The sequence below is a fragment of the Martes martes genome (assembly GCF_963455335.1).
Source record: "Martes martes genome assembly, chromosome: 17".
Classification (NCBI taxonomy): Eukaryota; Metazoa; Chordata; class Mammalia; order Carnivora; family Mustelidae; genus Martes; species Martes martes.
Genome location: NC_137905.1, coordinates 17,113,952 through 17,137,118, shown reverse-complemented (window position 1 = coordinate 17,137,118; position 23,167 = coordinate 17,113,952). Strand labels below are relative to the sequence as shown.

General features: G+C 38.8%; 1 protein-coding gene across 1 annotated transcript in view; it reads left to right on the top strand.

The window, feature by feature from the left end:
• The window catches only part of SNTB2 (syntrophin beta 2), a 105,978-nt gene that overhangs the window by 70,684 nt on the left and 12,127 nt on the right, over positions 1-23,167 (top strand). Inside the window, exons 4-5 of the mRNA XM_080827666.1 lie at positions 5,692-5,834; positions 19,657-19,853. Coding sequence (XP_080683792.1) covers positions 5,692-5,834; positions 19,657-19,853 — 340 coding nt within the window. The remainder of the gene's footprint in view (positions 1-5,691; positions 5,835-19,656; positions 19,854-23,167) is intronic.

Sequence of the window (23,167 nt, the reverse complement as noted above, 5' to 3'; positions counted from 1 at the left end):
GGGAACCCATATTATCTGAATGTATTTGGTTCTTAAATTTCTGGGCGTGAGTAGTAAAAGTTTGGTTAGTAAGGGATTTATCCAAAAATGTAACTGATGTAGCAGTAACTATATTTGGATATTGAGAGTTTAGAGAGTAGGGGATATTTCTGTACCTGGAGGATAAGTCCCCAGAAGTACTGGGTCCAAGGGTGTGTTAGTTATCTATCGCTATATGACAAATGACTCCAAAACTTAGTGGCCTTAAAATAACAAATATTTACCTCACATAGTTTTTTTTTTTTTTAATTATTTAATTTTTTATTTGACAGAGAGAGAAATCACAAGTAGGCAGAGAGGCAGGCAGGTAGGAAGGGAGAAGCAGGCTCCCTGCTGAGCAGAGAGCCCGATGTGGGGCTCGATCCCAGGACTCTGGGATCATGACCTGAGCCGAAGCCAGAGGCTTAACCCACTGAGCCACCCAGGTGCCCCACCTCACATAGTTTTTGAAGATTAGAAATAGGGCAGTGGTATAGCTGGGTGGTTCAGGCTTGGGATCCCTTGTGAAGTTGCAGTCAAGCTGTCCGCCAGGGGGCAGTCGTCGGAGGGGTTGACTGAGGTTGGGAGGTCCACTTCAAGCATGATTCATTCACAGGGCTGTTAGCAGGAGGCCTCAGTTTCCTGCCATGCAGGCCTTGGTACAGGGCTGCCTGAGTGTTCTTAAGACATGGCTACTGGTTTTCCCCAGAGTGAATGATCTGAGAGAAAGAACAAGCTGAAGCCACAGTGCCTTTTATGACCTAGGCTCTTCTGCCATATTCTTTCCATTAGCAAGTTACTAAGTCCATTCTACACCCAAGGGCTCCACCTCTTAAAAGGAAGAGTAGTGTAAAGAATTTGTGGACATATTTTTAAAGAACCACAAAGGGTATATGCATTTGTAATTTTGTTGTTTTGTTTTGTTTTTTTTTAAAGATTTATTTATTTGACAGGGAGAGACACAGCGAGAGAGGGAGCACAAGCAGGGGTAGTGGGAGAGGACGAAGCAAGCTTCCCGCTGAGCAGGGAGCCTGAGGTGTGGCTCGATTCCAGGATCCCGGGACCACAACCCAAGCCGAAGGCAGACACCCAACGAATGAGCCACCCAGGCCCCCCGCATTTGTAATTTTGATAAAAATTGCCAAATTGCCTTCCATCAGGGTTGAACTAATTTAGATTCCCACCAGCAATATGAGAGTTGTTAAACTTTTAAAGTGAAATTTGTTTGGTCTATGATACATAAAGACAAGTAAGAAGAAGAACATAACCACCAGTTCATCACAATATGTCTTTTATGGACCATATTTATGTGGTGTTTCCTCCAGTCAATTTTGAGCTCTTGCAAGATGGGAGCACATTTTTTCCCAAATCTTTACTGCCCGCAGAGAACTTAGTCAAATGCTCTGTATATAGTAGATGCTCAGTAATTTTTTTTGTGTATATTTATTTACATACAAAAAGCAAGGAAACAAATCACGAATGATAAAATATTGTCCAAGGACACAAGCTCAGGGTTGGGAAATAATACTAAGTAAAAAGGTTTAATCTCTTTAAAAAAATAGTACCACTGAACTAATTCACCATACTGTTTCTAAAATACTCTTCATTTTTACTTTTTTGAAGTAATTGTTTGGGTTACCCAAATCAGATATCACTGTTGAGATAAGGTGTTCAAGCAAGACTGAATACATTTTTCAGAGGTGTTATAAGTATTATAATGAGCTTATGTATCTGATAAAGTTTGAATTCTGTAAATGCTAAAGCCTTTTCTAACTATAAGATTAATTCTTTGAGTGTGAAGGTGGTTAAAATAATTTTAGATTATATAAGCTATTCACTAGAGGTAAGCATTTCTTTTGGCATAAGGTGTATTTACTGAAAATCTTGCATAGAATGAAGTTGTTTCAGTTGTACTTAGAAAAGATAGTTGTGGGGCACTGGGGTGGCTCAGTCCATTGAATGCCTGACTCTTGATTATGGCTCAGCTCATGATTTCACAGTCCTGGGCATTGGGCGTCAGACTCCATGATGTGGAACCTGTTTAGGAGTCTCTGTCTGCCCCTCCCCCCATGCTGATTCTGACCTCACGCTTTTTCTAAAAAGAGGAAAAAAAAAAGTCATTTTGTGGAGATAAATATAGGAAGGTTCTTTATTTAAATGATCTCTCCTTAATTTATCTTTTGTTATTTCACATTGTTTAAAAACTGAGTTTGCTTAAAATAGCAGAAACCTATACTACAGAAAATTGGTAAACAATAGATAATCTCTTCTCTGCACAGGGACTTCTGTCTCTTCATTGATACTGATTTTTATGTGACTGATAGTTACTTTTTATTGGTTATATTCTTAAAAGAGAATTTTCTTTAAGTCCACCAAATGGGGAGGGCACATATTACCTATAAAACCAGTATTTGTAAGCAGTTGAGTATTGATTAGAAAAGCCAAGACAGCCAAAGAAAGCTTTGTTTCCACAGTTCCTAATTTGTTCCTGATAATTCTCAAAATGTATAAGTACACTAAATGAGCATTAGTGGAATGGCTCATTTAGTTTTTGTTCTCTGTTTATATCACAATAACAGAATAACAGAAGTATATCACCAGTCAAAAGATTGATTTATCAGATTAGGATTGAGGGAATGAATAGTAACTATTAGTAGTTTTTCATCTTTAGTGTTATTCAACTCTATTTATCAAAAAATAAAATTTGGCCAAGGCTGTTGTTTGGCCAGGTATTATGCATGTGAGGGTGTTGAAACACAAGCAAACCAGAACCCTAACATTAGTATCTCTCTTTTCTCTGGCCAAAACCTTAATAGTGGAGCCCCAAGGCTGCTTGTACTGATACCACAACTAAAAATACATGCTATATATATAGCAGGAAGCATTTTGACTCTACTGAAAGCAAACAGTATCCTTATAACTAAAGGCAAATAGACAAACAGAATGACTTAAATTGATGTTTCACTTTTCTACAATGGTAAGTAGAAGAGGGAAAAGAAATTCTCTTAAGACTTAAGGGGAGCCTGGGTGGCTCAGTGGGTTAAGCCTCTGCCTTCAGCTCAGGTCATGATCCCGGGGTCCTGGGATCGAGCCCCACGTCGGGCTCTCTGCTCAGCGGGGAGCCTGCTTCTCTCTCTCTCTGCCTCCCTCTCTGCCTACTTGTGATCTCTGTCAAATAAATAAATAAAATCTTAAAAAAAAAAAAAAGACTTAAGACTCCAAAACTCTATAGACTCAAAAGGACCAAAGAATAAACACTTTTTAAAAATTGTTAGTTGAGGGGTGCCTGGGTGGCTCAGTGGGTTAAGCCTCTGCCTTCGGCTCAGGTCATGATCTCAGGGTCCTGGAATCGAGACCCGCATGGGGCTCTCCGCACAGCAGGGAGTCTGCTTCTCCCTGTCCATCTGCCTGTCTCTCTGCCTACTTGTGATCTCTCTGTCAAATAAATAAATAAAATATTTTTAAAAAATGTTTTAGTTGAGGGGCTCCTGTGTGGCTCAGCTGGTAAAGCGGCTGCCTTCAGCTCAGGTCTTGATTCCAGGGTCCTGGGATCGAGCCCCGCCATCAGGCTCCCTGCTCAGGAGAGAGCCTGCTTCTCTCTCTCCCTCCGCCTGCTGCTCTGTTTACTTGTGCTCTCTATCTCTCTATCAAATAAATAAATAAAATCTTTTTAAAAAATTGTTAGTTGAACAAAAAGTTCTCTATCTTGAAATTAGATATTGCTTCTATTGGTATTAGCAATTTTCCTTTATTGCCTGAAATATCTTCTCTGGGAAGAAATACATTTAACTTAGGTTTTCCAGATGCAGCCTTCAAAATCTCTCTTACAACTTAAGGGAAAAATTCATTTTAAAAAGTCAGATTGCTGCAATGCCTAAGTGCCTCAGGCAGTTGAGCATCTGACTCTCGATTTTGGCTCAGGTCATGATCTCAGGGTTGTGAGGTTGAGCCCTGCATTGGGCTCTGTGGTTGGCCTGGAGCTTGCTTAGGATTCTCTCTCTCCCATTGCCTCTATCTCTCCCCTCCCCCTCCTCTCTCTCTACCTATCTTTAAGGGGGAAAAAAAAAGTCAGGTTGCCATTTTAACCTCTTGGGAAGATAGGTTTTACATCATAGTAGTCCCCCTTATGCATGGAGGATATGTTTCAAGACCCCCAGTTGATGCCTGAAACCATAGATAGTACCGAATGTTATGTATACTATGTTTTTTCCTATTCATACATACATATGATAAAATTTAATGTATTAAATTAGGCATAGTAAGAGATTAACAAGAGCTAATAATAAAATATAACAATTATAGCAGTATACTATAATAAAAGTTATATGAATGGTCTCTTTTTCTCTTAAAATATTTTATTGTACTATATTAGTGATTTTTATGATGATGTGAGATGAAGGGAGTTGAATGGCATAGTCACTGTGATAGAGCATTAGGCTATGACTGACCTTCTGTCCACATGTCAGAAGGAGGATCATCTTCTTCAGGACCATGGTTGACGGTTGGTTACTGAAACCATGAAAAGCAAAACCATGGATAAGGGAAGACTACTGTGTCTTCCCTTTTGAAATATTATTCATAATAATCTCAGAGACAAAGACTTAGAAATCCCTTTGGGTTATCTGTGACCCAAAAATATAAGAATCCAAGAGAACCTTTTTGGAATTGATACCCTCCAGGTATAATAGAGTTACCCAGAGACTAAATATAGAATCTTAGAAAAACTTGGGTTCACTGATAAGTAAAATTATTTCTATAGAACCTTTCTGGAATCTCAGAGTAGGGTCATATATTTTGTGCTTCCAGCACATAAAAGAACATAGGTAACTTCACTGGCTAGACATTTCCAACTCTTGGAATCAGTTTGTGGCTCTAACTACAAGGCAAAAGTTCTGGTAGTAGATGTTATAACACAGAACCAAACCACTCAGTCTACTTTTCATCTTATAGATACATTCTTAAGGTGCTCTGACATGTTCAAATGACCTTCAGATGTCATTAAGGAAGAGAAAATAAGAAGTAGCTTTAAAGACAACTCTGTAAGAGACAAGTAGATTCATCATTTTGATTTCTCCTTGAAGCCATCAGTGAGAGCTGAAGCATCTGTGCTTTTTTGTTTTTGTTTAAGGATTTGTGTAAAAATAACACTATTGTTAAGCATTCCCTGTTTGTTGTTTCATGGGGAGAAATGTTTTGATATACCAGGGATTTTGTTCAGCATAGTCTTTTGCTTTATGGCTTTGGATTCTTGACAATATGGATAAATAGTAGTTGTTTCCCTAAATTTTTAAATCCTTACAGAGGTAGCTGAGGTTTTTATTTTTTTATTTTTTTTTTGGTAGCTGAGTTTTATGTGGGTAAATGCAATGGTACATTTGAAACAAAACATAAACTTCCTAAAATATAATGGGGAACTCTGTAAAAACAGAGTCCTATCACTAGATAATGTCTCTAACTCACTCTGGGAGAGCTTTTCCAGCTAAAACAATCCACCTCACAGTGGAGAATCCTAGCCAGTAGAAAGGAACCTGATGGGATGTTTCCTATTATTCAAGCCTCTTAGGTTCAGGGAACAAAATGAAGATCCACTATGTTAGACCATCACTGAAGGGACTTTTATAGCTACATAACATTATAGTTAGCTCTGCTTTCTGGATTTTACCATTATAACAGGCAAAACTAGATGGTGGAAGACAACAATGGAGACCTGTCCTCATGGCTGTGACTGAGAAGGATTTGCTGCTTTATGACTGTATGCCGTGGACAAGGGATGCCTGGGCATCACCATGTCATAGCTACCCTCTTGTTGCCACAAGGTAAGTTTAAAGACAAAAAAATAAAATAAAATAAAATAAAATAGCTGTCCTACTCTAAATCTACCAAAAAATTTTAAAGTGAATTCTATTATATTAGGTACCTGAAATAGCATTTAAGTAGTAGACATAGATGGTTGAGACAAAAACTTTTCTTTCATAACCTTATTGATTATTTTGCAGCTCCCGGCTCGGTAAATGTTTTCTGTCATTAGCATTTTTTAAGTTGTTGTAACAGCTTCCTAGAACTGTTCCCTTCAAGTCTTGCTTAGTCATGAAGATAAATAGTAGGGTTTTTTTTTCCTTTACTTTATTGACTGTGACTAGAAAACCACTGAAATTAGGGTTACCTTTTGACTGTGTGATGAATTCACTTAAACCAGAATATAGTACTGTGGATAAACCACACAAATCAGCCAAAATATTCTTCAGTTCTCTTTCTAGTATAAGAGCACATAATTTTTATGCCAGCAAATAAACATTGATTTGACCTAAAGCAACAGGAAATTTCTAGCATGCCAGATGTGGAAAGCTGGAAGGGAAATGAATAGAGATATGTAGATTTGGGGGCCGAAGTGTCTTACAAGGTAACTAGAAACTGGTCTGAAACTAGAAAACATATTCACATTTAACTTTATTTGGGCTTTAAAAAAATCCGGTTTTGAAGTAACTCAAAAACTATACATTAAAAAGGAACTCCACAGAAAAGTATTTGTTATTAAAAAAAAACTGCATGACGAGGCCATCTGGTATGTTCTCCGAGGAATGGTGTGGTGGGGGTAGGAGTGGTGATGAAGGTTCCTGCTTAGAGTAGACCAAGAGTCATTTGAGGAGGAGTATTCTCTAAATTACAGGAAGACTTTCACAGTATATAGGATTTCCTTCAACTTTCCAAGTTGTCTTACATATGCCATTCTTTTTTTTTTTTTCATATGCCATTCTTTTTATAGAAATATAATTTTCACATAACTTTTAGGAATTTCTCTGTAATTTAGAGCTGGACCATCTAGATCACAGAGTACAGATAAAGGATTTGTTGAACCTAAGAATTAGGGAGGTGCACCCTCATTAATTCCTTGAGGACATAAGGATTCTACAGAAAGACTGAATTTAACCATCAGTTCTCTGGGTTGGTTTTGTTTTTTCCCCCTCTGGATTTTTTTTTTTTAATTCCCACTAAATTATAACTTCTTTGAGGTTAAGAACTATGAGTCATCTCAGCACTTCCATAAATCTTAATCAAATTTGATCTATTACTTAAATTATAGTTTCTCAGTCATAGTTACATTGGGAGCATGACAGGAATCCTGTGAAAACATGTGGACATATCTCAGTAGTTATAATTTCAACAATTAAATTTGTATCTCCCAAAGATTTAGAGTTTATGAATATGACTAAAAGATCTCTTAAGTTTCAGGGCGCCTGGGTGGCTCAGTGGGTTAGGGCCTCTGCCTTCCACTCAGGTCGTGGTCTCAGGGTCCTGGGATCGAGCCCCGCATCAGGCTCTCTGCTCAGCAGGGAGCCTGCCTCCCCCTCTCTCTCTGCCTGCTTCTCTGCTTACTTACCGTCCGTCTGCGACTTACCGTCCGTCAAATAAATAAATAAAAACTTAAAAAAAAGAAAAGATCTCTTAAGTTTTAATTTTATGGAAGAAGCCTATACTCTAGTTATGGTCATAGAATGCAAGGAGTAGCATTTAGACATTAGACATTTCTTAATTGTGTGTCACTGGAGAGATGGAGCAGAAATCTGTGACAGTACAATCCTATAAACAAATAATTTCTGGCCATTGACTAGATGGGGCCTAGACTACCAAAGCCCTTTGGTACTAAAGAAGGAGATGGCATGGTTCTGTGTCTACTATAAGTGTACATTATTTTGCAAAGAGGGTAAAGATATAAATAAGACTTAAGACTAAAACTGTAAAACTCTTAGGAGAAAATACAGGAGTATATCTTTGTGACCTTAGCTTAGGCAGACCTTCTTGGATAGTACACAAAAGCACAACAACAAGAGAAAAAAATAAATAAATTGGACTTCATTAAAATTAAGAACTTTTATGCTTCAGATGTCACCATCAAAAAAGTGAAAAGACAACCCACAGAATGGGAGAAAATATTTGCAGATCATTTATCTAATTTGGAACTTGTATCTAGAATATATAAAGAACTCTTACAGCTCAATAATAAAAAAGGTAAACTACCCAGTTCAAAAATGAGAAAAGGATCTAAAAAAACATTTGTCTAAAGAAGATATGCAAATGGCCAATAAGCACAATGAAAAGATGCTCAACATAATTAGCCATGAAGGAAATGCAAATTGGAACTACAATGAGATACTATTTCCCAACCACAAGGATGGCTATAATTAAAAAGGCAGATAAAAAAAATAAAAAATAAAAAGGCAGATAATAACAAGTGTAAACTAGGATGTGGAGAAAATGGAACCCTCCTACACTACTGATGTGAATGTAAAATGGTGCAGTTGATGTGGAAAATAGTCTGGCAGTTCCTCAAAAGGCTAAACATAGAGTAACCATACAACCTAGCAATTCCATTCCTAGGTTGTATATGCCAAAGACATGAAAACTTATGTCCACACAAAAACTTTTACATGAGGGACACCTGGGTGGCTCATTGGTTAAGCATCTGACTCGATCTCAGCTCAGGTCTTGATCTCAGGATCATGAGCTCAAGCCCCATGTTGGGCTCCACACTGGGCATGGAGCTTACTTTAAAAAAAGGGGTGGGGCGCCTGGGTGGCTCAGTGGGTTAAGGCCTCTGCCTTCTGCTCGGGTCATGATCCCGGGGTCCTGGGATCAAGCCCCGCCTTGGACTCTCTGCTCAGCAGGGAGCCTGCTTCCCCCTCTCTCTCTGCCTGCCTCTCTGCCTACTTGTGATCTCTGTCTGTCAAATAAAATCTTTAAAAAAAAAAAAAAAAGGAAAGGAAAGAAAAAACTTATATGTGAATGTTCCCAACAGCATTATTCATAATAACCAAACCATGGAAACAACCCCAACTGTCCATCAATTGAGAAATAAATGTGTATCTGTACAATGAAATATTATTCAGCAATAAAATGAATGTGTTCTTATACATTCTGCAACATGGATGAAACTTGAAAACATACTAAGCAGGGTGCCTGGGTGGCTCAGTCATTAAGCATCTGCCTTTGGCTCAGGTCTTGATCCCAGGTTCCTGGGATCAAGCACCACATAGGGCTCCTTGCTCAATGGGAAGCCTGCTTCTCCTTCTCTCACTTCTCTTGCTTGTGTTCCCTCTCTTGCTGTGTCTCTCTCTGTCAAATAAATAAACTCTTAAAAAAATAGAGAGAAAGAAAGGAAGGAAGGAAAGAAAGAAAACATACTAAGTGAAAGTAGCCAGACATAAAAGACCATATATTGTATGATTTAGTTTATATAAAATGTCCAGAGTAGGTAAATCTATAGAAATAGAAAGTAGGTTGTTCATTGCCAAGGATTGGGTTGGGTGGGAGGGTTGGGAAAAATAGACAGTGATGTCTAATGGGTATAGGACTTCTTTTTGGGGTAATAAGAGTGTGCTAAGAGGCGCCTGGGTGGCTCAGTGGGTTAAAGCCTCTGCCTTCGGCTCAGGTCATGATCCCAGGGGCCTGGGATCGAGCCCCGCATCGGGCTCTCTGCTCAGCAGGGAGCCTGCTTCCCCCTTCTCTCTCTGCCTGCCTCTCTGCCTACTTGTGATCTCTCTCTCTCTCTGTTAAATTAAAAAAAAAATCTTTAAAAAATAATAAAGCTGTTATAATTAAAACAATCTATATCACCCAAAACCCGAAAGATATAATGGAAGAAATTAAGACCAATCCTTAATAAACTGCATTTGAGTCCCTATTTTGCCACTTAGAGTCGGTAATCAGCAGCATGTTTCTTAACCTTTCTCTGCTGTAGAATTTCAGTTTGTTCAGTGAATTCTAATGGTATAGGGTGGGTATGAGTATTGGATGAGTTAATATTTATAAAATGCTACAATGGTACCTAACACGTTGTATGTGCATAAGTAAGTGTTAGCTGCTTTAATTATAATGATTATTTATTATTAATTGACAATCTGTCAAAAAGGAATTCTGTGTAAAAAGTGTAATTGGGTTGATTTGGCCTTTGTTAAAAGAGGAACTTAGCTCTATCCAATAGTTTTTATAAATAGTGACTGTTTCATGTTAAATGTGAGGAATTCAAATGTATTATTTGGATCAACCTAGACCTGCAAATTGAACTTGGCCATAAATTAAATGGGTGGAGTCTATAGCTCTCTGAACATGTTGTTTCTTTTTTTTTTTTTAAGATTTTATTTATTTATTTGACAGAGATCAAAAGCATAAGCAAGGGGAGCGGCAGAGGGAAAGGGAGAAGCAGGCTCCCTACTGCAGGGATCCCAATGAAGAGGGGCTTGATCCCAGGACCCTGGGATCATGACCTGAGCCAAAGGCAGTTGCTTAACCAACTGAGCCACCCAGGTGCCTCTGAACATGTTGTTTCTTAATAAGTTTAATTCAGGGGTGCCTGGGTGGCTCATTCAGATAAGCATCTGCCTTCAGCTTGGGACACGATCCTGGGATCCTGGGATCGAGCCCCTCATCGGGCTCTCTACTCAGTGGGAAGCCTGCTTCTCCCTCTCCCTCTGCCTCTTCTGCTTGTTCTCTGTCTCATATAAATAAATAAAATCTTTAAAAAGGTAAGTAAGTTTAATTCACTTTGCAACAAGGATTCTTTACTCCTTGTTCAGGAAGTACCAGTAGATTAGGAGCAAAAATGACAAGCAGATGAGAGGTTTATTTTTTCCATGTGGCCGTGTCAGTGAGGTGGAATTGGTTGAAGTCACTGCAAGATAGAACTAAGTGGGCCTTAATCATCCTTTGCCTCCCATAGTGGGTAGAGTTTGGCCACAGAGAGAAACCAAAGGATGGAACCAGACCAAGAGGTATCCCACAGAGAGCAGCAAGGCCAGAAAGTGGTGTCTTTATGTCTTTTTGGTGTGGGAGAAAGAGATGGTTTGAGATTTATCAGTAATGAAAAAGGGCTGAATATTCACTTTCATTAATAATACTCCTAATACTTTGGAACATGTTCTTATGAATTGATGAGGCAAATAAAAAAAAAGAAGATAGTATAAACACATAGAGAAGGAAAAGAAATCAAGAACTTTGATTACCCACAAAAGTAGGTAGTGTCTAATAAAATGATAGTTAATCGTGGTTCGAAAATCAAAGAATGTTGTTAGAGTAATATAAATTAATATCATTTATTGGCTTGCACATTTACAGATTCTTAGAAACCAAGATATGTGTGTGTGTGTGTGTGTGTACACTTAATAGTGGGTATTTTCACACTGGTGAGGAAATTGAGTAAAATATGATAAATGAAGTTTTTTTTTATTTTTATTTTACATATTTCTTAAGATTAAACCCAGATACATGATACAGGTAGAAAAGCACTTTGGTTTTAAAGGTGCTGTGGATTTTGTAGGATGTGCATTTTGTAGTCTTTTCCTATAAACTTTCTTTGACTAGAGAAGAAAAAGATCCAAAGACAGTGTGGCTACTTTACAATATGGAAAATTGAGTGGTGTTGTGCTTACAGGATTTAGGGGGCAAAAGCAGCTAAAACGCCTTTGCATGAGCTCATCTGGCCTCCCCACTAAAGGGGTCCTTTTGGCAGCGTGTTCTAACCGACTGCGGCCCAGCCAGAGTCTAGCAGCTGGTTTGAATTAGATTTCCTCTGCCAAATATTTCATAATCAAAACCTGTAGGAAAAACTCTCCCAGACTTTATATTTTTTAATGTCTGACATGGGATTAGCAATCAAACTGAAATGGTAGGCTCCACCCTGTCACTTTGCCCATGCTCTGTCTTACTTGGATCGTATGTGGAATAATTCTGAAACTTAACTTTTGCTGCGATAACTCATGTTTAGTTGGCATGTTGGTTCTATAGGCATCTGCTCAGTGAGGCAGTTCTCAAAGCATACTTTCATGAACCTCTGAGGATCCCCTTTTCAGGGGGTCCTGTTTGAGTTTGAAACTATTTGAGTTTGAAACTATTTTCCTGGTAATACTAAGATGCTATTTGCTTTTTTTCCCTGTTGACACTGGTACTGAGGGTTGGTAAAATGGCTGGTACTTTAGCATGAATCAAGGTAGTTGATTCCATACCAAACTGTATGGACTTGCCACGGATGTTGGGGGCCAAGGGGATGTTGGTTGCCAGTTTAACCCCAAAATGTCTTTGTTGGAACAGTAAAATTTAGTAAAAATTTAGTAAAAATTTAGTTTTATTTAATCTTAACCCTTGAGTATTCATCTTCTTAATATTCTGTAAGTTGAGGGGTGAAGTACTCACAAGCACTTTGACTGCGTACTGAAGTATGATGGTTGTTTCAAAGAAAACCACGTGTGTGGTTGACTTGCTAGTTGAACTAGCTGTGATTTTTCATGGACCACCATTTTTCACTTGGAAAAACAACTTGTGGAGAAAGGCTGGGAAGAGTAGGAGGACCCTAAGCTCACCTCATCCCACAGAAACATACAGCTGGATAATACATCAGCATAAATAATCCAGAAAATGACCCAAAGGCTGGCAGAACAAACACCACAGCTAAAGGCAGAGAAGAGGTTGCATTGAAGGGGGTAGGAAGGGCAGAGACATGGTTGGGAAAGCTAGACATTATTAAGCTAGATATATAGAGATTAGCCAAAAATGCAAAACACTGCCATTCTTCACATTAATTTTTTAATGCCTTTTGTTGTACCCCTATCTACAGTAGGAAGGGAGCCACCAGCACAGCCACAGGGCAAGAAACAGACCATCACATCAGGAAGCCTGCACAGGGAAGACAAAACCCCGGGACAGTTCACTTTGAAAGGGAGAGGGGCTGAATTTCCTGAGTTGTTACAATGGTGGGATGGGGGGAACTACTTAAAGCCTGAAATTTTAAAAATCAGTGGGCTCAGCTCTGGGAGGGCCCAAGAGCCTTAGGAAGCTGAGTCCCCACCCTTTAAAGAGACAGCACAAGAAACCACCCAAGGAGATCCAGTATAGAAGCAGCAGTTTATTTATTTTATTTGTTTTAAAGAGTTTATTTACTTATTAGAGAAAGAGAGAAAGATCAGGAGTGGGGGGTGGGTAGAGGGAGAAGCAGACTTCCCACCCGCCAAGCAGGGACACCGATGTGGGACTCCATACCAGGACCCTGGGATCACGACCCAAGCCGAAGGCAGAGGCTTAATAGACTGGGCCACCCAGACACCCAAAGCAGCAGTTTAAAAAACAGTGCACTCTTGGGCACCTGGGTGGCTCAGTCTGTTAAGCGTCTGCCTTCAGCTCAGGTCATGATCCCAGGGTCCTTGGATGGAGCCCTATGTGGGGCTCCCTGCTCAGAAGGGAGTTTGCTTCTCCCTCTGCCTCCCCCCCGTCCCCCTCCAACCCTCCACCCTGGCTTATATTCACTCTCACTCTTTCTCTCTGAAACAAATAAGTAAAATCTTAAAAAAAAAAAATCACTGTCAGACAATGTTTTTCTTATAGAACTTTTGAAAACTTGGATGAGGATAGTACCTCAAAGAGCAATAAATAAAATGGCCTGTTCTTAGCTTCATTGTAGGCCATGTACCTATAATATTTTTCTAAAAGTTTGCTGGTTCTATCCTTCACTCCTGTAATGATAATTTAAGCAAGGACTTTTTTTTTTTTTTTAAGGTTTTATTTATTTGTCAGAAAGAGAGAGCATAAGCAGGGGGAGCTACAGGCAGAGGGAGAAGCAGGCTCCCTACTAAGCAAGGAGACCGATGTGGAGCTCCATCCCAGGACCCTGGGATTATAATCTGAGCCACAGGCAGACACTTAACTGACTGAGCCACCCAGGCGTCCCAAGTACAAGGACTTCTAAGAGCAAATGGATGCTCCTTTATATTTCTTTTAGTTGTCAGAAAGCCACTGTGGGCTCAGATAAAAGGCAACAGTGTGTCTTTCAAGAGAAAGGTAATTTCTTCTCATCTACCATCTACCATCTATCATCTACTGGTTTAAAACGCCAAGTTAATCACATTAGTTCTCAGCCCTGGATATACACTAGCATGACCTGGTGCATGGCTTTAAAAATTACTTACGTCTGGCTCAAATCCTCAAAAATTCAGACTCAACTGGTCTAGGCAATCTTATTCTTATTAATAAAAATTTATCCAGATGGTTCAGATGTGTAGCTAGTTGAAAAGTCGTCTGCCAACTTTCTGGTCTGAGGACCTTTACATACTCCTAAAAACTAATGAAAACACAAAAATGCTTTTGCTTTTATGGGTTATACTGATTGATATTTACTATAATTAGAAGTTAAAAGGGGGAAATTTTAAAAATTAATTTAAAACTAAAAGTAAAAAACCTATCATGTTTCGATATTAATAACTTATTTGTATTAAGATAATAATTTCCAAAACAAAAAATTAATGTGAAGAGTGGCATTGTTTTGCATTTTTTAAAAGATTTTATTTATTTATTTGACCGAGGTAACAAGTAGGCAGAGGCAGGCAGAGAGAGAGGAGGAAGCAGGCTCCCTGCTGTGCAGAGAGCCCAATGTGGGGCTCTATCCCAGGACCCTGGGATCATGACCTGAGCCGAAGGCAGAGACTTTAACCCACTGAGCCACCCAGGCGCTCCTATTTTGCATTTTTTGCTAATCTCTATGTATCTGGGTTAATAATGGATGATTTCTATCTCCTATATTTTTTTTAAGATTGATTTATTTTATTTTATTTTACTTTCTTAAGATTTTATTTATTTATTTGACAGAGAGAGACCAGGGGGAGGGGGAGAAGGAGAAGCAGGCTCCCCACTGAGCAGGGAGCCCGAGGTGGGGCTCAATCCCAGGACCCTGGGATCAGGACCTGAGCCGAAGGCAGATGCCCAGCTGACTGAGCCACCCAGGCACCCCTTATTTATTTATTTTGAAGAGCAAGAGAGAGAGTCAGGGGTGGGGAGCAGAGGGAGAAAGAGACAAGCAGACTCCTGGTTGAGCGTGGAGCCCAATGCAGGGCTCAGTCCCACAATCCTGAGTTCATGACCTGAGCCAAAATCAAGAGTTGAGTTTGATGCTCAACTGACCATCCAGGCACCCCTTCACTGTTACTTTTTTAGCAGCTTTACTGAGATAACTCATATACCATACAATTCACCCAAAGTGTGGTATTTAATAGTTTTTATTATGTTCACAGAGTTGTGTGACCATCACCATAATCAATATTAGGATAGTTTCATCACCCTAAAAAGGAAGTTCTTACCCATTGACAGTCGCTTCTCATTTTCCCCTCCACCAGCCCTCACCAGGAATCTAATTCTGTCTCTATAGATTTGCCGGTTCTGGACGTTTTATATAAATGGAATCATATGTAGCCTTTTATGTCTGGTTTCTTTCCCATAGCATATTATCTTCAAGGTTGATCCATGTTGTAGCATGTGTCATAGCTTCATTTCTTTTTATGGCTGAATAATGTTCCATTGTATGGATAGACTACATTTATCAGTTGATGGCCATTTGGCCTATTTACACTTTTTGAGTCTTATGAATAATGCTGCTGTAATATTCATATACAAGTTTTTATGTGAACATATGTTGGTTTGGGGGCATATATAGCTAGGAACAGAATTGCTGGGTCATATGGAGCTCTATATTTAACCTTTTTTGAGAAAGTACCAGGCTGTTTAGTACAGGCATGACTTCATTTGAAATTCTTACCAGCAGGGTATGAGTTTTCCATTTTCTCCACACCCTCATGGTTTTAAGTTGTATTTCCCTAACAGCTAATGATGTTGAGCATCTTTTCATGTATTTATTGGCCATTTGTATACTTCTTTGGAGCAGTATCTATTTAAATCCTTGATCCTCTAATTGGGTCGCCTTTTTATTATTGAGTTGTAAGAGTTCTTTATATATTCTGTAGGCAAATGCCTTATCAAATATACGATTTGCAAATATTGTTCCTTTTCTGTGAGTTGTCTTTTCACTTTCTTGACAGTGTCATTGGAAGCACAAAAGTTTTTAATTTTGATGAAGTCCAACTTATCAGTCTCCTCTTGCATTTTTGTGTCACATCTAAGAAGGCTTTCCCTAATCCAAAGTCACAAAAATTTACTTCTGTGAGCTTTTCTAAAAATTTTGTAGTTTTAGCTCTCACACGCAGTCTTTTATCCATATAGGGTCAGTTTTTCTGTAGTGTGAAACAGTGATCAAACATCATTCTTTTGCTTGGGAATATTCAGTTATCACAGTACCATTTGTTAAATAGACTGTTCTTTCTCCATTGAAGTCTCTTTAATGGAAGAGACTTCATAACTGAGGGTGTTTTTTTTTTTTTTTCTGAACTGTCAATTTATTACCTTGCTGGTAAGTTTTGAAATCAGAAGAGTGAATCCTCCAGTTTTGTTCTTTTTCAAAATTATTTTGGTGATTGTGAGTTCCTTGCATTTTCATATGGATATTAGGATTAGCTTGTCAATTTCTGAAGAAAAAAAAGATGAAATTTCATAGAGATTGCCTTGAATCTGTAGATCAATTTAGGGAATATTACCATCTTAAAAATATAGTCTTCTGGTCCATGATAAAGGGTATCTATTTATTTAGGTCTCTAAATTCTTTCGGGAATGTTGTAGAGTTTTCTGAGTATAAGTTTTATACTTCTTTTGCTAAATTTATTCCTAAGTATTTTTCATTTTGATTTATTATAAATGGATTTCTTTTCTTTATTTCCTTTATAGATTGTTCACTCCTACTATATACAATCAATACATTGTTTGTTTGTTTTTTTTTAGTGGGGAGGGGCAGAGGGAGAGAGAGAATCTTAAGCAGGCTTCATGCCCAGCATGGAGCCCAAAGTGGGACCCCATCTCATCACCCTGAGATCATGACCTGAGCTGAAATCTAGTGTCAGACACTTAACGAACTGAACTACTCACATTGGGCTCTTTGCTCTGTAGAGAGCCTGCTTCTTCCTTTCCGTCTGCTTGCCACTCTCCCTACTTGTGCTCTCTTTCTTGCTCACTCTCTGTCAAATAACTAAATAAAATCTTAAAAAAAAAAAAAAGGTTTTATTTTTAAATTACTCTTTCCACCCAACACGGGGCTCAAACTCACATCCCTGAGGTTGAGTCGCATGTCTACTGACAGACACCCCAGTTATGTCTCATTCTTATCATAATTTGTACAGCCTAAAAATAAAACCTTTTAGAACAGACTAGACTTGGAAAATCCCCAGGTACAACATTTATCAGAAATAATGGTCGCTTCTCCAATCAACCAAAAGTTAGATGAAGTGTTCATGTAAGCATTTCATTGAAACCCTAAGATTCATAGTTGCTGTTACGACTTACTGCCTTCAACTCTCCATTCTACTTTCCGTTTCTAAGAGTTGGTCTATAGGTGCCTAATATTAGTAGAGTCAGGCAGTATTTGTCTTTTTGTGACTGGTTCATTTCACTTAGTATAATGTTAAAAGGTTCATGTGTGTTGGCGTGTATGACAGGGTTTCCTTCCTTTTTTTTTTTTTTTAAAGATTTTATTTATTTATTTGACAGAGAGAGAGATCACAAGTAGGAAGAGAGGCAGGCAGAGAGAGAGGGGGAAGCAGGCTCCCTGCTGAGCAGAGAGCCCAATATGGGGCTCGATCCCAGGACCCTGAGATCATGACCGGAGCCGAAGGCACAGGCTTTAACCCCCTGAGCCACCCAGGCGCCCCTGATTTCCTTCTTTTTAAGACTGAGTAATAATTTGTTGGATGTATATACCATTTTTGCTTCAGTCATTCATTCTGCCAGTGGACATTTAAGTTGCTTTCACCTCTTGGCTATTGTGGATAATGCTACAATGAACATAGATGTAAAATATCTCAATAATCTAATTGCATTTCTTTTGGCTATATACTAAGAAGTGAGTCTTTTCCCCATTTTTTTAACTGTGTTTTTTGTTTCCTTATTGTTGAGTTTTAGGAATTCTTTGTATATTTTAGATATTAGTCCTTTATCAGATATGTGCTTTTCATATATTTTCTCCTACTCCGTGGCTTGTCTTTTCATTCTTTTAACAGTGTCTTTCAGAAAGTTAAAGTTTTTAACTTAAAACTTACCAATTTTTTTTCATGGATCACACTTTTTGTGTTGTATCTTTTTAGATTACCTAGGTTTTCTCTTAAAATGTCTTCTGCAAATTTATACTTTTGCATTTTACATTTAGGTCTAAGATCCCTTTTGAATTAATTTTTGTGGAAAGTGTAAGGTCTTCCAAAAGAAAACACCAGTCCTGATGCGTTCATTGGTGAATTCTACCAAACATTTAAGGAAGAAATTCCCTATAACCTCTTTCAGAGGACAGAAGCAGCGGGAATACTTTCTCATTCTGTGAGGCTAGCATTACCCTAATACCAACACCAGACGAAGACCTTAAAAGAAAATGTAGACCAATATTTCTCATGAATGTAAATGCAGAAGTCCTCAACAAGTATTAGCAAATCAAATCCAAAAAAGTATAAAAAGAATTATATATTAATAAATTATAAATTATTATAATTATAATTATATTATATATTATATAATATATAATATAATAATTATAATTATAAATTATAAATTAATAAATCCCAAGTGGGATTTATCCCAGATATGTAAGGCTGGGTCAGTATTCTAAAATCAATTAATATCATCCATCCCATCAAGAAGCTAAACAAGAGGGGCGCCTGGGTGGCTCAGTGGGTTAAAACCTCTGCCTTCAGTTCAGGTCATGATCCCAGGGTCCTGGGATTGAGCCCCACTTTGGGCTCTCTGCTCAACAGGGAGCCTGCTCCCCCGCCCCCGCCTGCCTCTCTGCCTACTTGTGATCTCTGTCAGTCAAATAAATAAAATCTTTAAAAAAAAAAAAAAAAGAAGCTAAACAAGAAAAATCATATGAATCTATCAAGAGATGCAGGAAAGTCATCTGACAAAATCCAATACCCGTTTCTGATTTTAAAAAAAGAAAAGTAAACTAAAAATAGAGGGGAATATTCTCAACTTGATAAAAACTGTACAAAAAAATCTGTAGCTAATATGCTTAATAATGAGAAACACAAAGTTTTCCCATGACGATGAGGAACAAGGCAAGGATGTCCTATCCCCTCTTGCGATTCCTTTTCAACATCATACAAGCAATTCTTGCTAATGCAGTAAGTTAAGAAAAGGAAGTAAAAGGTATATAGATAAATGGTTGACAGGAGGAGGGGGAGGGGATGAATAAGCAGAGCAAAGAGAATTTTTAGGGCATTGAAAATACTCTGTATATTATAATGACGGATATATGTTGTTACATATTTGTCCAGACCTATAGAATTCACAACACCCAAGAGTGACCCTAAAGTAAACTATGGACTTTGGGTGATTATGATGTGTCAGTGTAGGTTCATTCTTGGTAGGAAAAAAAAAAGTACCATCTAGTGAGCGATGTTGATAAGAGGGGAGGCTGTTTGTATGTGGGGGCTTAACACGTCCTAGTCAAAACTGAACCTTTCTTTGACCTGTGCAACCTTTTCAGAGCATAAAAAGGAATGGAATATTGGGCCTTAACTCATCCAGCCCAGTGTTCTGCCTATGACTTGAGGGGTCATTTTATGGGAAAATAGTATGGTATATACTTCAAAGACTATAATATTGTTTTGAAATATACTTTTCCAAAACTGCAGGTGGCTTTTATAACTTTCTGCTTATTTATCAGCATAAATTGCTGACATTTCCTTATACCGTTACATTAATTACTTTTGATCTTTGCCCTCTTTGTGGTCCTAGGTTGGTTCATTCTGGCTCCGGATGTCGATCACCCTCACTTGGATCTGACCTCACGTTTGCTACCAGAACAGGCTCTCGGCAGGGCATTGAGATGCATCTCTTCAGGGTGGAGACACATCGGGATCTGTCGACCTGGACCAGGATACTTGTTCAGGGTTGCCATGCTGCTGCTGAGCTACTTAAGGAAGTCTCTCTAGGTATAGATCCTGACATACCATTTCTTTTTTTTTTTTTTTTTAAGATTTTATTTATTTGACAGAGATCACAAGTAGGCAGAGAGGCAGGCAGAGAGAGGAAGGGAAGCAGGCTCCCTGCTGAGCAGAGAGCCCGATGCGGGACTCGATCCCAGGACCCTGCGATCATGACCTGAGCTGAAGGCAGAGGCTTTAACCCACTGAGCCACCCAGGCGCCCCTGACATACCATTTCTAATAGTAATTACATGGAAATGTTATACTTTGTTTAAAGTAAAAACTAGGGGGGTGCCTGGGTGGCTCAGTGGGTTAAAGCCTCTGCCTTCAGCAGATGCTTTACAACTGAGCCACCCAGGCGCCCCTTTATTTATTTATTTGACAGACAGAGATCACAAGTGGGCACAGAGGCAGGCAGAGAGAGAGGAAGGGAAGCAAGCTCCCTGCTGAGCAGAGAGCCTGATGTGGGACTCGATCCCAGGACCCTGGGATCATGACCTGAGCCGAAAGCAGAGGCTTTAACCCACTGAGCCACCCAGGCACCCCGAGTGTCCAACTCTTAATTTCAGCTCAGGTCATGATCTCAGGGTCCAGAGATTGAGCCCCACGTTGGGCTCTGCACTGGGTGTGGAGCCTGCTTGGGATTCTCCCTTTCCTTCTCCTTCTCCCTCTGCCCCTCCCACTCATGCTCTCTCTCTCTCTCTCAAATGAATAAATAAATCTTAATTAAAAGGGACGCCTGGGTTGAGCATCTGCCTTCCACTCAGGTCATGATCCCAGGGTTCTGGGATCATGTCCCGCATCAGGACCCTGCTCTGCAGGGACTTTGCTTCTCCCTCTCCCTCTGTCTGCCACTCCCCTTGCTTATGTTCTCTCTCTCTGTCAAATGAATAAATAAAATCCTTAAAACAAAATCTTTAAAAAATAATAATAAAGTAAAAACCATTATCGTATGGGCCAGCCTCAAAAATATTCTAAAATATGGCAGCATAAAATGATCTTGATGGACGAAACCTGGTTCTTCTGTTTCAGTAGTAAAGTTTCCCTAAACCTTATATATGGCTCCCTTATAACACCCTCTGTACAACGTGGCAGTTTTGGTGTTCATTGTTTTAATCTGTATATGATAGTGTAAGGACTGATTTACTAAGTACTAGGTGCACTAACCTTCTGTTCAGAAGATTTAGAGTCTAAGATATGGATAGGCACCCTTAAAATATGGGCATATGACAACGCTTATGGCTATAGAAGAATAAGGAATTTTGAGTAGGAGTTTGTCTTCAAATTTTGAAATAAGCATCTAAAGGAGAGAAGCCTAGTGGTGTCTTTTCATTGTTGAAGCGCCCTCTTGTGGCTAGTCCTTATGGCTTCATTTGTATATATATATGTATGTACATGTATAGATATTTCCAGATTGTTTTCCATTTTAACAAGAACAAAGAATAGTCAAAATGAAAACATAGAGTTTCTTATATGGTTTGAATTAATTTGATCTTTTTAACAATATTTTATTTATTTGAGAGAGAGTGAGAGACAACATGAAAGAGGGGAGGGTCAGAGGGAGAAGCAGACTCTCCACTGAACGGGGAGCCTGATGCGGGGCTCTATCCTGGGACTCCGGGATTATGACCTGAGCCAAAGGCAAATGCTTAATCGACGGAACCATCCAGACAACACTAATTTGATTATCTTGGTTCCAATACAGTTTACTTAATTTTGCTCCTGTTTTCTATGTATTTTATTTTATAAACAGTTTTATAGAATTTTATAAAAAGAGAAAATGTTTAAAGGGAAGAATGTCTTGTAATTTATCTTTCTTTCCATTGCTTTTGGAAAGTGAGAGATCTCCATGGCTTTAGAACTGCATAGGTAACATTTCCATGGGTCATCTTCTAACACTGGCAGAGGGATAATTTTTTAAATGTTGTCAAAATGACATAATTCTTCAACTCATTAGTGATTGGTTGATATTTTCCTTACAACCACAGTGATGATTCAAGTAGTGACACCAGTGACCAGTAAGACCCCAGCTTGGATTTCAACTAAAGCCACCATATCCACACTTTCTCATCTGTGTATTTCCCACCCATTTTCACTATAGAGTGGTTGGTGACCACATTAAAGGCTTCAGGGCTCTGGTTTTAGTCTTGGGCACAGAATGTGCTTTCTGGGTTGTGTCCTCAATGTGAAGGTCTGTTGCGCTCTCTGTTCCCTTGGGGAGCCCAAGAAAATTCATTAGGCCCTTTACTGGCATCTGAGATCACCATATCTCCTTTAAGAATCCAGAGAGAAGGGCACCTGGATGACTCAGATGGTTAAGCGTCTGTGTTTGGCCCAAGTCATGATCCCAAGGTCCTGGGATTGAGCCCTGCATCAGGCTCCCTGCTCAGTGGAGAGTCTACTTCTCCCTCTCCCTCTGCCCATCCCCCTTGCTCATGCTCTCTCTCGCTCAAATAAATAGATGAAATCTTTTTTTTTTTTTAAATAGATGAAATCTTAAAAAAAAAAAGAATCCAGAGAGATGTGTTTCCCAAAACAAAGAATGCATTTTAGATTTTTAACATTTTTCACTTTCTGTTGTTGCTTTGGTGTCTGGCAGCTAAACTTCTGGCTGGAAACAACAATCTGTCCAGTCCCTGGCTCACAGTTGTTTAAATACAGATGGCTTGAGGAGAGAAAGAATAAGGATTGGTTGGGTACTTATACTTTATTTTTTGGTAATTTTGAACCTTTTTATTCCCACTTACAGCTGTATTTTAATATTACCTTGGTAAATACTTTGATTTCCACAATTCAGGTCAACTGAAGTACTTACTAATCACTTACTCTGTATTTAGAACTGTGCCACATGTACTAAAGTGGCTGAAGGTAAACTGCTTTGATAAGAGCCAGAATTCCTTTAAAATGCATTTGTGTGTGTGTGTGTGTGTGTGTGTGTGTGTGTGTCATGCACCTGATCTGTGTCTTAATATGTGTGTGCTTAATGTGTACATCCTCATTTGCATATACAAATGTACATATATAAGCATGTCCTTCAGATGCATGTTATCACTTGGTGTTATTGTTGGGAGATACAAAAAGGTTTATTTAAAACTATAATTATGGCACATTGTACTACCTATTCAGGTATCTGTTGCCTAAAGAACATCAGAATATTGACAAGAAGAAATCACAAATTTAAGCTCTCTTTGTCTCTTATGTGTATTCGTTATGGTTTACTCATTTATTTATTTCTTTGTATAGTATACTCATTTAGAAAAATTTCAGTGACTACCTTTAAGATTTTGCTAGTGAATGCAATACATGAACTTTATAATGTCC